Below are 12,106 nucleotides of genomic sequence, written 5' to 3'. Positions count from 1 at the left end.
TTGTGTGTTTTTTTAAGACAACGCAAAGCAAAAAATGAAAACACAAAAACCTGAAATCAATGCAAAGCCTTTATTCTGAAGTGTCACAGCGGAAGTGCGGGTTTGTTGACAGTCGCTGGCTTGATGCCGTGCTTTAAATGAGCGCGTGTCCCGCCTGCTGCTGCTGCAGGAGTCTCCTTTAAAACCGATTTCTCCGCGTCACGGGGATGCGGCTGCGGACGCCGGTCACCTAGCGTTCTGTCACCGTTTCTTGCACACCGGTAGGCCTCTAATATTTCATTTTGGATCATGTTATTTTATATTCCTTTATATTTGACTTTTAAATCTATGTTTTGCGCTTGGATTAACCTTTTATTTTTTTAAATTATTATTCTTGGATGAATCAGTTGCCACAGTCACAGTGAAAGCGATGACTCCTGGCGGAGGCGCACTAATTGCTTTCACCCCTGAACAGGAATAGCATGTGCGGGTTATAATTAGAGAGCTTAGTGGCGGCATACGCGTCTTTCATAACGCCGGGCGGCTGGGCGCGCGCAGGCTGGGACACAGTGTCCGTGCAGCCGCTCTGGAGGTGACATGACATTCACAGCAGGTCTGATGCTGCAAAGCTCACAGATAAGCTCTGCCTGTTGGTGTTCTCATCACTTTTATATTCACATATAGCAATATAGTGTTGCAGAATATCCATAAAACGGGGCCTGGCTGCTTTTACCTACTTAAAAACTACTCCTAAAATAGGACATATTTGACTATTTCATCCAGTTGGGAAACTTCATAGCTAGAAAAGGCACTTTAAAATGATAAAAAGCACCTAAATAGTGTATTACAAAGTATAGTTCAGTCATATACCAAAATATTTTATCAAGTTATTCTTCAAAACTTTGTTTTGTTTAGTTATAAAAGCTGTTCTTTCATAATAAATCCAACTGAGTGACGCTTTTATAAGAAAAGCCATTAGTTCTGAGTACATACTTGCATATAAAAAATGAATTATCACGTAAAAATGGGAAAAAACTATAAGAAAATCCGTCTGGGGTCACGGCTAACTTTCCTCGCCCAAACTAGGTCGTCCTCCTCCAGGAGGTATTGAGGTCTTCCCAGGTCATCCAAGAGATTATAATCTCTGCTACATGGCAGGAACTTCTCACAAGGAGGACATCTGGGTGGCGTCTTTGTGATGTCAAAACCTCAACTTGCTCTCCTTGGTTTGGAGGATTAGCTGCTTCTGAATTTCTACACCAATTGTAGAGAAGTTGATTTGTAAATAAAGGTAGATTCAAACGGACAAAATGCAACACTAAAGGAAAAAAACATTTTGGAAACATGTTCTAATGTCAGGAAAGAGCCGCCTTAAACTCATCTTTGTCTTATTAAAAAGAAATCAGCTTTTACACAAAAGGCCTGCAGAATGTGACTAGTGCTGATACTATTGATCCCTAAATGACTTTAGTTGAGCTAATGAAGCACTGTGTTAGATAGCTGCAACAGGGATACTTGGAAAAACAAATACTTGTGCGGTTGGAATGCAGCCACCAGACTTTGTCTTCATCAGACAGGTATAAAAAAATGCAGCTGGTGTTCAGATCAGCAAGTAGACGTGAGCTTTTATGTCCAAGGCCTTGGCACTTCGCCCTCCGCTTCGCTCCATTTGGAAAACCTTTGTCGAGACACAATTGGCCATTTCTTCACTGTCTTTACAACGTCCCTGCAGGAGGTGGAGCCTGCAGATTTATTTGACCTGATAAATATGTGAGGGCAGAGTAGCTCCAAAGGTCCTCTGCAGGGATCTACATTTAACACTGGAGTGCTCAGTGCCTGCTTTCCCCCCACTAATTGTAACGGATGTCCTGTTTATGCATTCCTTTAGCAGTTGCAAATAAATTACCTTAAAGACCCACTACAATGAAAATGGTGTTTTTAACATGTTCTTGTGGCATTTTTCTGTTAAAGGGGGATATTTATAAAGAAAATCAAGCTCAAAATTGCATTTCTGAGTATGTCTTTATGCAAATAGCTGTGAATAAGGAGTAGATGAAAAAATGCTGTTGGAAAAGAGCTTGTAGCAGGGACGTAGGTGGGCCACTAGCTCCTTGATCCACTCCATTCTGATGCATCCATATGTCGACGACGACATCCATGTACGCCTTTGTTTTCCTCGTCTGAGATCATATCTGGCTCAAAATCGTACAACTGGATAGCTCCAATATTGGTCGCCATTATTGTCGCACCGATAATGTTAGGTTGTGGGTGTGAGGGACCGTGAGCTAGTGGGAGAGCCTGTAAACAGAGAGCTCTCGGTAACAGGGAGGGGGGTTGCATTGCGCCAGCGGTCCCTTCCACAACAAAACTATGTCCTAGAAATTTTAGCTAAGACTAAGGCTACGTTCACACTGCAGGCTGAAACGACCCAATTCCGAATTTTTTGCCCCTAAGCGGCCCAATTCCGATCTTTTCATGACAGTCTGAATGACACAGATCCGATCTTTTCAATTGCGACCCAGGCCCCGTGGGTTTGCCGTCCTGATTCCGAATTGTAGCCGTTCTTTTCAATTGCGACCGCCGTCTGATCGGCCAGGCGACTTGATTCCGAACCGTACGTCATCGACACGCAACAAACGTCATCATTTTGCGTTGAAGTAGGCGGGAACGAGAACGTAAACATCAACCATGGTGGACGATGCTGCTGAGATCAGTCAGTGGAAGGGAAGCGAGGTCACTGATTGGATTAATATTTGGGCTGATCGCTCTTTTCAGGTCAAACTCCAGGGCTCTGATCGCAACTGGGCGGTTTTTTGAAAAAATTTCCAGATAAATGGCCGAGCGTGGTGTTGAACCTTTCCCGCGATAACTTTTTTTTCTTTCTCCCCTTTGACCGTGCTCAGAAGCGCGGGGGACCCGAGGCGATCCTCCTCCTCCTCCCTGTTCTGATCCTTAGATTCTCCAGAACGGGTTAATAAAGAGTCCATAGCATTTATTTTGGGGGAAACCTTCTTTTATTACCGTCCTCCGTAACACACACCATGAATGCGCGCCCACACTGCCCCCCCCCCATTCTCTATCGCGGCACGCGCTTGCACACACGCGGGCGTGCGGCCCCAACACATGCACATTTCCTTTCCACAACAGTGGGTACAGACGATCCCGACTCCATTGCCTTCTTAAAATGAGAAGATTGTAATTGTGCTGCTCCTTCGTGAAAATAAATTTATTATTACAAAAAGAGCTCCGCTTTTGACAACACTGTTGTTGACATCCATTGTTAACGTTTGCTCCGCAAACAAGAAGTGACGTCGTTCACCGTTGAGCATTCTTCTGGCTTCTGCGCATGCGGGTCTCGTTTGGGTCGTGTCACGGTCACACTGGAGATCACAAAAGTTCGGATTTACTTGGAAATGTGAACGGTCTAGCAAACAAATCAGATTTTTTCAAAAAATCCGAATTGAGCATTAAGCCCTGCAGTGTGAACGTAGCCTTAGTGACATCTAATTCTGGTTGGGGACGAACAGCCATGATTCATTTCTCCTTCATGATCGATTTTTCAAAGGGTTGGCACTTCCATAAATTGAAAGTGATGCCACCCATACGTCACTATCAAAGCCAAGTCTCTATTGGTTGAACTTTTAATGCACGTTCAGTGGATTTTGTATGTAGAGCTCGAAAACGGACTTGCGTAGCTACACGTGAACACGAAACCTGAAACTCGCATTAGAGTTGATCTTTAGACTGTCAGAAGTGAAGCTTTAATATCACTAAATCAACTTTTAGGATCAATGTGGAAAAAGTATATTTTTATTTCTTGATGGTTCTATTAAAGAATAAAAACACATTTTGACTCTTGCTTTCGACTTCTTTTGCTAGATTAACAGACGCCCCCCACCCAAAGATGTCGGCACCTACATCAGCAGCTCCACCCGCACGCTTTTTAGTTCTGTTTGATTTTGACGAGACCATCATTGGTGAAAACAGCGACCATGCGGCGGTGCGAACCCTGCCGGATCAACAGCTCCCCGCCTGGCTGAGAAACAGCTACCGCGAAGGCCACTACAACGAGCACACGCAGAAGATCCTGGCCTACATGGCAGACCAGGGCGTCTCCAAGGAATCCATCCGCTCAGCTGTGGAGAAGATCCCACCTGCTCCCGGCCTTTTGAACCTTTTCCAGTTTCTGCGAAGCCACCAGCATGACTTTGAGCTGGTGGTTGTCTCCGACGCCAACACGTACTTCATTGAAACCTGGCTGCAGCACGCTGGGGTGCGCGAGCTTTTCAGGAAGATTTTCACCAACCCGGCCAGCTTTGACGCCTCTGGACGCCTCGTGCTTCTCCCCTTCCACTCACACTCCTGCCCCCGCTGTCCCGACAACATGTGCAAGCAAACGATCCTTCGGGAGTATGTGAGAGGCCGGCAAAAGGAGCGCGGCGGAGTGCCCTTCCAGAGAGTGTTTTACGTCGGAGACGGAGCCAATGACGTGTGCCCGACTCAGGCTCTGGGGCCGCAGGACACTGCCTTCCCCAGGAGGGACTTTCCCATGCACCAGCTGCTGCTGGACATGCAGCAGTCGGCCAACTTCAAGGCAAATATGGTTCCATGGGTCAGCGGTGAGGACATCGTGGAATCTTTGAGAAAAATACTGGGGGAGAGATAAGAAGTGTTGTCTATAGGTATGAAAAAGGGAATCAAAGTGAGGAGAAACACGGTGCTCTAAGCCAATAACAGTTTTAGCTAATGAATTTGTATGAAAACTGGACCCAGTGAGTGTGACGTCAACCATAGACTTACTTCAAGCCACAATTAAAGCCAATTTAGTCGCCATTTTTTGAGAGGGACGACAAGATGGCGCTATACATCATCGGCCACAAGCGGAAATTATGCAACTTGCCCTACCCCAGGGATGGGCAGCTTCAGGCATCAAGGGCTGAATTCCTGCATCTTCCTCTGGCATGTGCTAATTGGCTGTATTCACCTGAAGCAGGTAATCAGTCATGAGGAGAGCTTGGATGTCTGGAAATTATGCACTGGCCCCCAAGGCCTGGAGCTGCCCGTCCCTGCCCTAACCCAAAGCCCCAAAAGTGGTCAGAATTGTAGAAAAAAATCTTTCATTAAGGCTTAAAACTGGAAAAACCAAAACGGTTAGGGTCACATGTTAAAATAACATTATCGGGGGGGACTTCCGGTGGACGTCGATGTCTGCAGCCAGGGCCTCTTCCATTTTTTTTCCTCGTGATCTGCCCACTTGAAAGCAGCATACATGAAATCTGTCAATCAAACATTTTTTGCAGTCAGTGCATGACCTTATACTTTCATTGAGGCATCTGATTGGTCTGTTTATAACTTAAACAACAGGAAAAACAATGAAAAAATAATAGGAAATACCAAGAACATAGCAGAGGAAGAATGGTTATTCTGACAAATCGAATGACTGAGTAAAAGCTGTTTATCTCTCTGTAGAAGGCCATGGGATTTTGGCTCCTTCCTGTTGGAAATGCCAGGGGGAAGGATCAATCAGTCCAGTTCATATAAAGTCAATGGCTCTGCAACAGTTTTTAAAAAATACTTCCAGATCAGACCTCCTTTTTAAAGTCAGTCTAGTCTGGAAGCCTTTTTGCAGGCTGCCTGAGGACACACTAACAGTGTTATAACCAAAGTGTTGTCTTTTGTAGAGTAACAAACACCATCGAGTTCAAAACGTAGTCCAGTCTGGAGAGACCAGAATTGACAGGTGTGAAGCCAAATTCCAGGACAATAACAGTACCTGAACATGTCCAGCCAGTCCTGAAGTCTGTGGCGAGGAAGATGAGATACCGTGGAGGTTTGCAATCCATGTTTGGTTGCAGGAGAAGAGGGCAGTTTTTTAAAAACCTGGAAAAAGGGACAAGATTTCTTTCTGACAGCTTATAATGCCTTGGTCACAGCTGCTCTCACGGGTGGATACGGACTGTCTGTTTGTGAAAAATGGGCAAACCTGTACGGGCTACGAACATGGCAAGCACGAATTATCAAGAGTTATAAAGCACGATTTAACCAAACTTTAGGAAAAAAGTAGCTTGGAATCAAATTTAGAATGTTTTATTCTTGATTTTTCCACTTCGTAAGCCTGTGGATTTAAATTGTTCATGCACAGGTTTTTCTACAGACATGCTGGGAGGGACAGGTTGTAGCAGATACTTAAGGGGGAAGGAGTTGAGGCGTAGGTGTGTCTCACTCGTGTTTCATTTTTTCAAACCCTACAGACTGCGCAGGGATCCCGTTAGTGCTGTTCACGTGATATGTGCATTCCTGACTTGGTGGGGGAAAGAAAATTGTGACAAAGGGGTCATAAGTTCAAGTAATTTCCATTACATACATTTACCACACACATGACAATCATACCGTTGAGGTGGCCGTGCAAGCGGGAAGGCAAGTCCGAAAAACACCTGCACTCTCTTTCGCCAAGGATCACAAATTCATCTGCCACCGTGCGATGGGGAGGCATCGGCAGAATCTTTAAGATTTCATGACACCGCCCGATTTTTTTTCTTGGGGAGGTTGGGAATCATTAGCGTGGACGTGAATCTACACGGTGGCAGTCATTTGGGCATCAGGGTGGTGGCAGCTGGACTACTGGCCGGCAGCAACTCTGATTGGACAATGTTTAAATGTTTCTGGACGGCGGAGGTGCCGCCAGCCGCCTGGATTGCCCGGGGATGCATAACACCCCTGTTGTGCGTGTTGCTTTTCTTCTATGAAGAGTGCAGCAAGCATAATGCTCCGGCCTTTTCTTATTCTTCTCAGACATCCATCTTCTTCCACTTGTGCGGGACCAGGTCGCAAGGGTAGCATTTTAAGCAAAGATGTCCAGTCTTACCTCTCCCCGACCACTTCCGAGGCGTTACCACGCCAGCCAACAGACATAGTCTCTCCAGGGTGTCCTGGGTCTTCCCTGGGGCCTCCGCCCAGTGGGACATGCCCGTAACACCTCCCCAGGGAGGGGTCCACCAGGTATCCAGACTAGATGCAGAGCCACCTCAACTGGCCCTTCTCGATGTGGAGCAGCAGGAATTCTACTCCAAGCTCTCCGCGAGTGACCCAGCTTCTCACCCTTATCTCAAAGGGAGCGCCCAGCCTCCTTACGGAGGAAGCTCATTTCAGGACCTCATTCTTTTGGTCATGATCCAGAGCTCATGACAATAGGTGAGTCTTAGGACGAAGATCGACCGGTAAATTGAGAGCTTTGCTTTCTGGCTCAGCTCTCTCTTCACCACAACGGACCGGTTCAGCGCCGCATAACAATGGACTCTGCTCCCATCCGACTGTCAATCTCACGCTCCGGTCTTCTCTCAGTAGTGAACAAGACCCCACAGTATTTAAACTCTTCCACCTGGGGCAGGAACACTCCACCCACCCATAGATGGCAAACTACCTTTCTCCGGTCTTCTCAGCATCAACTGCAGTTCGGGGATTGTGGTTGGGGACCTTGGAGACAACTCCTATATGTCATTTATCGCGCTGCTGCCTTCCTGCACACTCACCTGTCACTGGACTGCCACCACTCAACCTCCAATTATGTCCATGCGGCCACAGTTAATATCTAAACATCATCCAGTCGCGGTAAAATTTTTACTTTTTCTTAAAACCTCCGTGGCCACAGCGTGGTGTGTAAAAATGCCACTGCGCCTCCCGAGTACAAATGCCGCTGCGCGACTATCTTCCCGAATTTGCTAAAAAAATTGCACTTAGGTCGCCGCATGTTGGCATAGTCTTAAAATGCATCTGCTTCTCTCTATGATTCTCTACGGGTCTGACAACACAAAAACCTACAGCGCTTGTATGGGTCATCCCCCCGATGTGACTAAGGCATAAGTTAATTGCAAAAAAAACGAAATGACAAGCTAGAGTCTGACTAGAAACCAGAACCTTCACTTTCCTTGTTACTTTTCCTTTATTATCTCTGCTGTAAAATGTGAGTTCACAGAGGAAGTGACATGTCACAGCTTTTTCCCGCTATCACTTCACCCACGGAGGAGGGATCAGGTGTTGCAGCACCTGAAACACTCGTGTTCGAGAGGGACAAAGGGCGCACAGAACGGGTATAAGGTTGCAGAGACTCAGGCACACAATCTGATACCTTATCTGGGGATTGATTGTATAACGGCAATCCACACCAGCATGAAATGCAGCGGGACTCCTGCAGTCATGCGTCTGCAGTTTGACCCAAGAGGAATGGATAGCCTAAACCTATACCATCATGATTTCATCAAACTTTAACCCTTGTGCTATCCTAGGCACTTTAACATTGGGAGTGGGGTCATCTAGACCCACTAGACAGTCCTCTAAACCTTTTTTCTTCAATGACATGTAATCTTCACTGGTGTCCATTGATTACATGAAATCCTCTTCATCTTTATCCACCTTTGTCGTGGTAGAGATAACACGTCAATGTAAGGGTGGGGTCATCGTGACCCCATAGATAGCCCAAGGGTTAAGTGGAATTTCTTATCAGCTTGGAATCAAATTTAAAATATTCTAAAGTGTTTTATTTTTCTGCTTGTTTACTGATTTTTTAAAGTGTGCTAATTCGTGCAACCTATTGATTGTTTCCTTATCAATTTACAGGTTTTAAGCAAAAACGTTTGTTTGCCGCTAAACTAAAGCTGTAAAATGTTTATTTGCTGATGAAATATTGTGTGTTTTGCTGTAAGAAACGAAGCAGAAGTGTGATGGAAATGCCTTTTAACTGATGTGTGACTTTCTCAGGGAGTAGAAAAAGGGAATGCATGCGCACTTTCTGGAAGCCTCTCCGAGTCTAGATGTCAAAAATCCAGAGCCGTGATGATAAATGCTGTTTAATACCATCTGTTGTTAAATCTGTTTGAAATGGAACATCCCATTTTGGTTTTAGATGGAAGTTAATCTGTGGGTTTGTGCAATAATGACCTAGTTCATGGTATGAAAAGAGACGGAAAAGTAACCAAATATTTGTCATCAAAAATGGATCCTCATGATGCGTCTGTCCTGCAACTTAAACCAAATGAAACACACTGTAGATTCCTGCGTCTTCAATCCAAAAATAATGTGTAAATTCAGCATTGTGAGTGGAATATAAAGCCATTACTTGACTATGTGTGCCTGTTTTCGCTTCTTCACAGTAAAAGAAGTATTTTTGATGTTGTCTTAATTCACTGGATTTTACTGAGAAATATGGCGTGTGTTAAAAACGCAACAGAAATTCAAAGATGGAGCAATCTCAACATCAAAGAGGCTTAGATTATCTTTTTTTAAGAGCGTTTTTGGCAGCAGAGGCCTGCGGCTGGAGGAGTTATCTAAACCAGTTTAGTCAACAAGCACATCTTCAGGCAGCTAAAGGTCAAAGTGGAGACAGAAGTGCTGCTTCAGAGGAGCACCAGACGGATGACGGGCACTGCTGATACGTCCGAGAGCAGAACAGAAGTGCGTCAAAGTACAGCAAGAAATAATGAAAGGGAAAAAAACTTTATTCGTTTAATGAAAAATGTCAATTGCGAATGGAAACCAAGAAAAATTGGAGCTAACTTACATTCCGTTACTGGTACCCCCAAAGGACGTTTATAGAATTATTATGGGATGACCACAGGACACACAGCTTGACACAATATCGGGGGGCGGAATTGTTTGAGTGGACGTCATTAAAATTCACACACATGCTACCAGATTAGGTTTTCAACCACAACCGAAGTGTCGTTGACCTTTGACCTTGCGAAGAGCCCCCATCTTGGATCACAAAAACTAAGAAATCCCATTCCGTGCCTGCTACAAGTTTAAACTCCTCCGAGGGATTGAGCATCAATGGGAAGCTACTTGGGAAAAAATATTGGTTTTGATGTTTGCAGATTTTGAAAGGCGTTAGCGTGACGAGCTCGCAAAAGTGTCGTCTATCACTTTTTACCAGAATGCTGTGATTGTGTAACACATGAATAGTCAGCTCACACTGAACATTTGATATGACCCCATTAGGAATGTGGCCGTGATTAACAAAATACCGCCGTTGCCAAGGAAATCCAAAAATTTAATTTAGCTGAAAATTACATAGAGCTCAGTTGGGCAAAAGTGCCACAGACCCTGATGGGACCTCCATGGACCAAAACCTTAAGGATCTCAGGCAAATGATTATCAGTTTTATATTATGTTGAACTTGAACTGGCTCCACCAAGTATCTCTGAAGATTATAGATCAATGAAGAGCACCGAACAACTCCTTTAATCACTTACTGAAGATCATAATAGGTAACTTTTAATTGAGTAATCCTCAGCAACTTCTACAGCTGGATGGTTGAGTCCATCTTGACCAGCTGCATCACAGTGTGGTACGGCAGCTCTACCGCCATGGACCGCAAACGCCTGCAGAGAATGGGGAAGACTGCGTCCAAGATCACCAGGACTCCTTTGCTCTCCCTGCAGAGCATCTACAAGTGCAGGGTCCATTATCAAGGACCCCACCCACCTGCAACCAGGTCGGTTCACTCTCCTCCCCTCAGGATGAAGGTACAGGAGTGTGGAGTGCAGGACTAGAAGACTGAGGAACTCTTGCTTTCCCTCTGCCATCAGACTCCTTAACAGCTGACAGGAGTCTGTAACAACAAACAGCACCTTTGCACAAACTCATGGTTTATTATTACTGCATTTACACCTTAATATTCAACAACATCCATGTGTAACACACTGTTTACCTCAAGAAAGTCTCTTTTGCGCAGTCATTTTCAGCTGAATTTGCACAACAGCTGATTTGTAAATAGGTTTAGCCACTGACTGTAGCACAGTTATATTATATATTTGGTGTGAATGTTTCAGATTTTCTGTAACGATTCTACATTATCTTTATTTATTTAACCTTTAACCTTTTGGCATTCAGGCCGAACAGCAAAGTAAGCTTCTCATTGTACAGAGAAACCTGTTTCCTTATTGTAAATATGACAATAGACTCTTTTGAATCCTCTGAATCCTTTTAATTAAAATATACCTTTTTAGTCCTAAGATTTTTTTTGAATTCATTTGTTAAGGAGCTTATAAAGCAAAAAAAAAAAAAAAGAGTATAAAGAGATTTTTTGGCTGATTATACAAATTTAGGAATGGAAATAAATTCATTTATAAATGAAACCACCTTTTGACAGGACTGATCATCCTCTTTTCGTTTTAGTTTTTGACCAGTAGAGGGCGCCAAATACAAACAGCTCTTCCTTTAACACTCAGGACTGTCACAGTGAAAGTGACTTTGGTCAATACTTTAAAACATATCCATCCTTCAGCAAAGAGGTTGTTGTGCTGCTTCCAGTTAACTAAGAATTAAAATGACAACATGAAGATGAGTTACTGTGATGCTAAGTCATAAGAGATCTTTCACAGGACATGACAGAAAGAGCTCAAGGCAGCTGTGACAGAGACTGCATATGGTGCAGCGTGTCATCAGCAGGGTTTCAAATGCAGCTGTCATCAGCTATAAAAAAAAGTTTTGGTCTTCTTATAAATTTCATTGCTTTGAATACATTTTTCTTTTACCCACACATTTAATCTGTTCATCCATCAGTGATAAGGTGAGTCCATCCCTTCGTTGGCAGTCTAAGGTTTCTGTAAAGATTTTTTTTTCATGCATACTCCCATTTGTTTGTTTTACAAACTTGCTCGATCCTTTTCAAGATCATGAGGTTGCTGGAGCCTTCGAGGGCTGACCTCCTGTTGGTTTTCCAGAAACCCTGCAGGTGTGTTTACGGAAGGTGAAGGAAAACGTGTTGGACACTCGCCATCGAGGCCCAGAATTGGACATCCCTTTGTGCTATATATGGATTTACTATGGAGTTATCTCACTGCTACAAACAGCCCAAGCTGAAATGAGCATTCAGCTTTCTTTATTGTGTATTTTCTGTGACCTCCAGAGGTGAATGAGTGACTGCTGGAAACCTGCGTCGCAGTCAATCTGTCCAGAACGAGGACAAAACACATTGTCTTCTGTCTGATCGTCAATACCCAGATATGAGCTGATGCAGCTCCTTCCTCCGTCCAATAACAAAGAGAAGCAAACTGTTGAATGGCCTTAAATTGCCAGTGCTGTCTGATGATTGCCTTTATGGATACCCTCATTGATTGTTCTCCATTCAATT

At 44.3% G+C, this 12,106-nt stretch overlaps 1 protein-coding gene across 1 annotated transcript; it reads left to right on the top strand.

The window, feature by feature from the left end:
• The first annotated feature begins 142 nt into the window (after positions 1-142).
• On the top strand, positions 143-9,143 carry LOC101155150 (probable phosphatase phospho1). Its single transcript, XM_011487960.3, has 2 exons — positions 143-260; positions 3,859-9,143. Exon 2 carries the CDS (start codon positions 3,884-3,886, stop codon positions 4,643-4,645), a length of 762 nt encoding a protein of 253 aa, XP_011486262.1. The 5' UTR covers positions 143-260; positions 3,859-3,883; the 3' UTR covers positions 4,646-9,143.
• The last annotated feature ends 2,963 nt before the right edge of the window (positions 9,144-12,106 follow it).

The sequence above is a fragment of the Oryzias latipes genome, chromosome 19 (genome assembly GCF_002234675.1).
Source record: "Oryzias latipes chromosome 19, ASM223467v1".
NCBI lineage: Eukaryota > Metazoa > Chordata > Actinopteri > Beloniformes > Adrianichthyidae > Oryzias > Oryzias latipes.
Note: the sequence above shows the minus strand (reverse complement) of the source record. Positions and strands in the feature narration are given on the sequence as shown.

What these genes read in the sequence shown, in the direction of transcription:
- LOC101155150 (XM_011487960.3), top strand. Translation starts at nt 3,884, where the DNA reads ATGTCGGCACCTACATCAGCAGCTCCACCCGCACGCTTTTTAGTTCTG.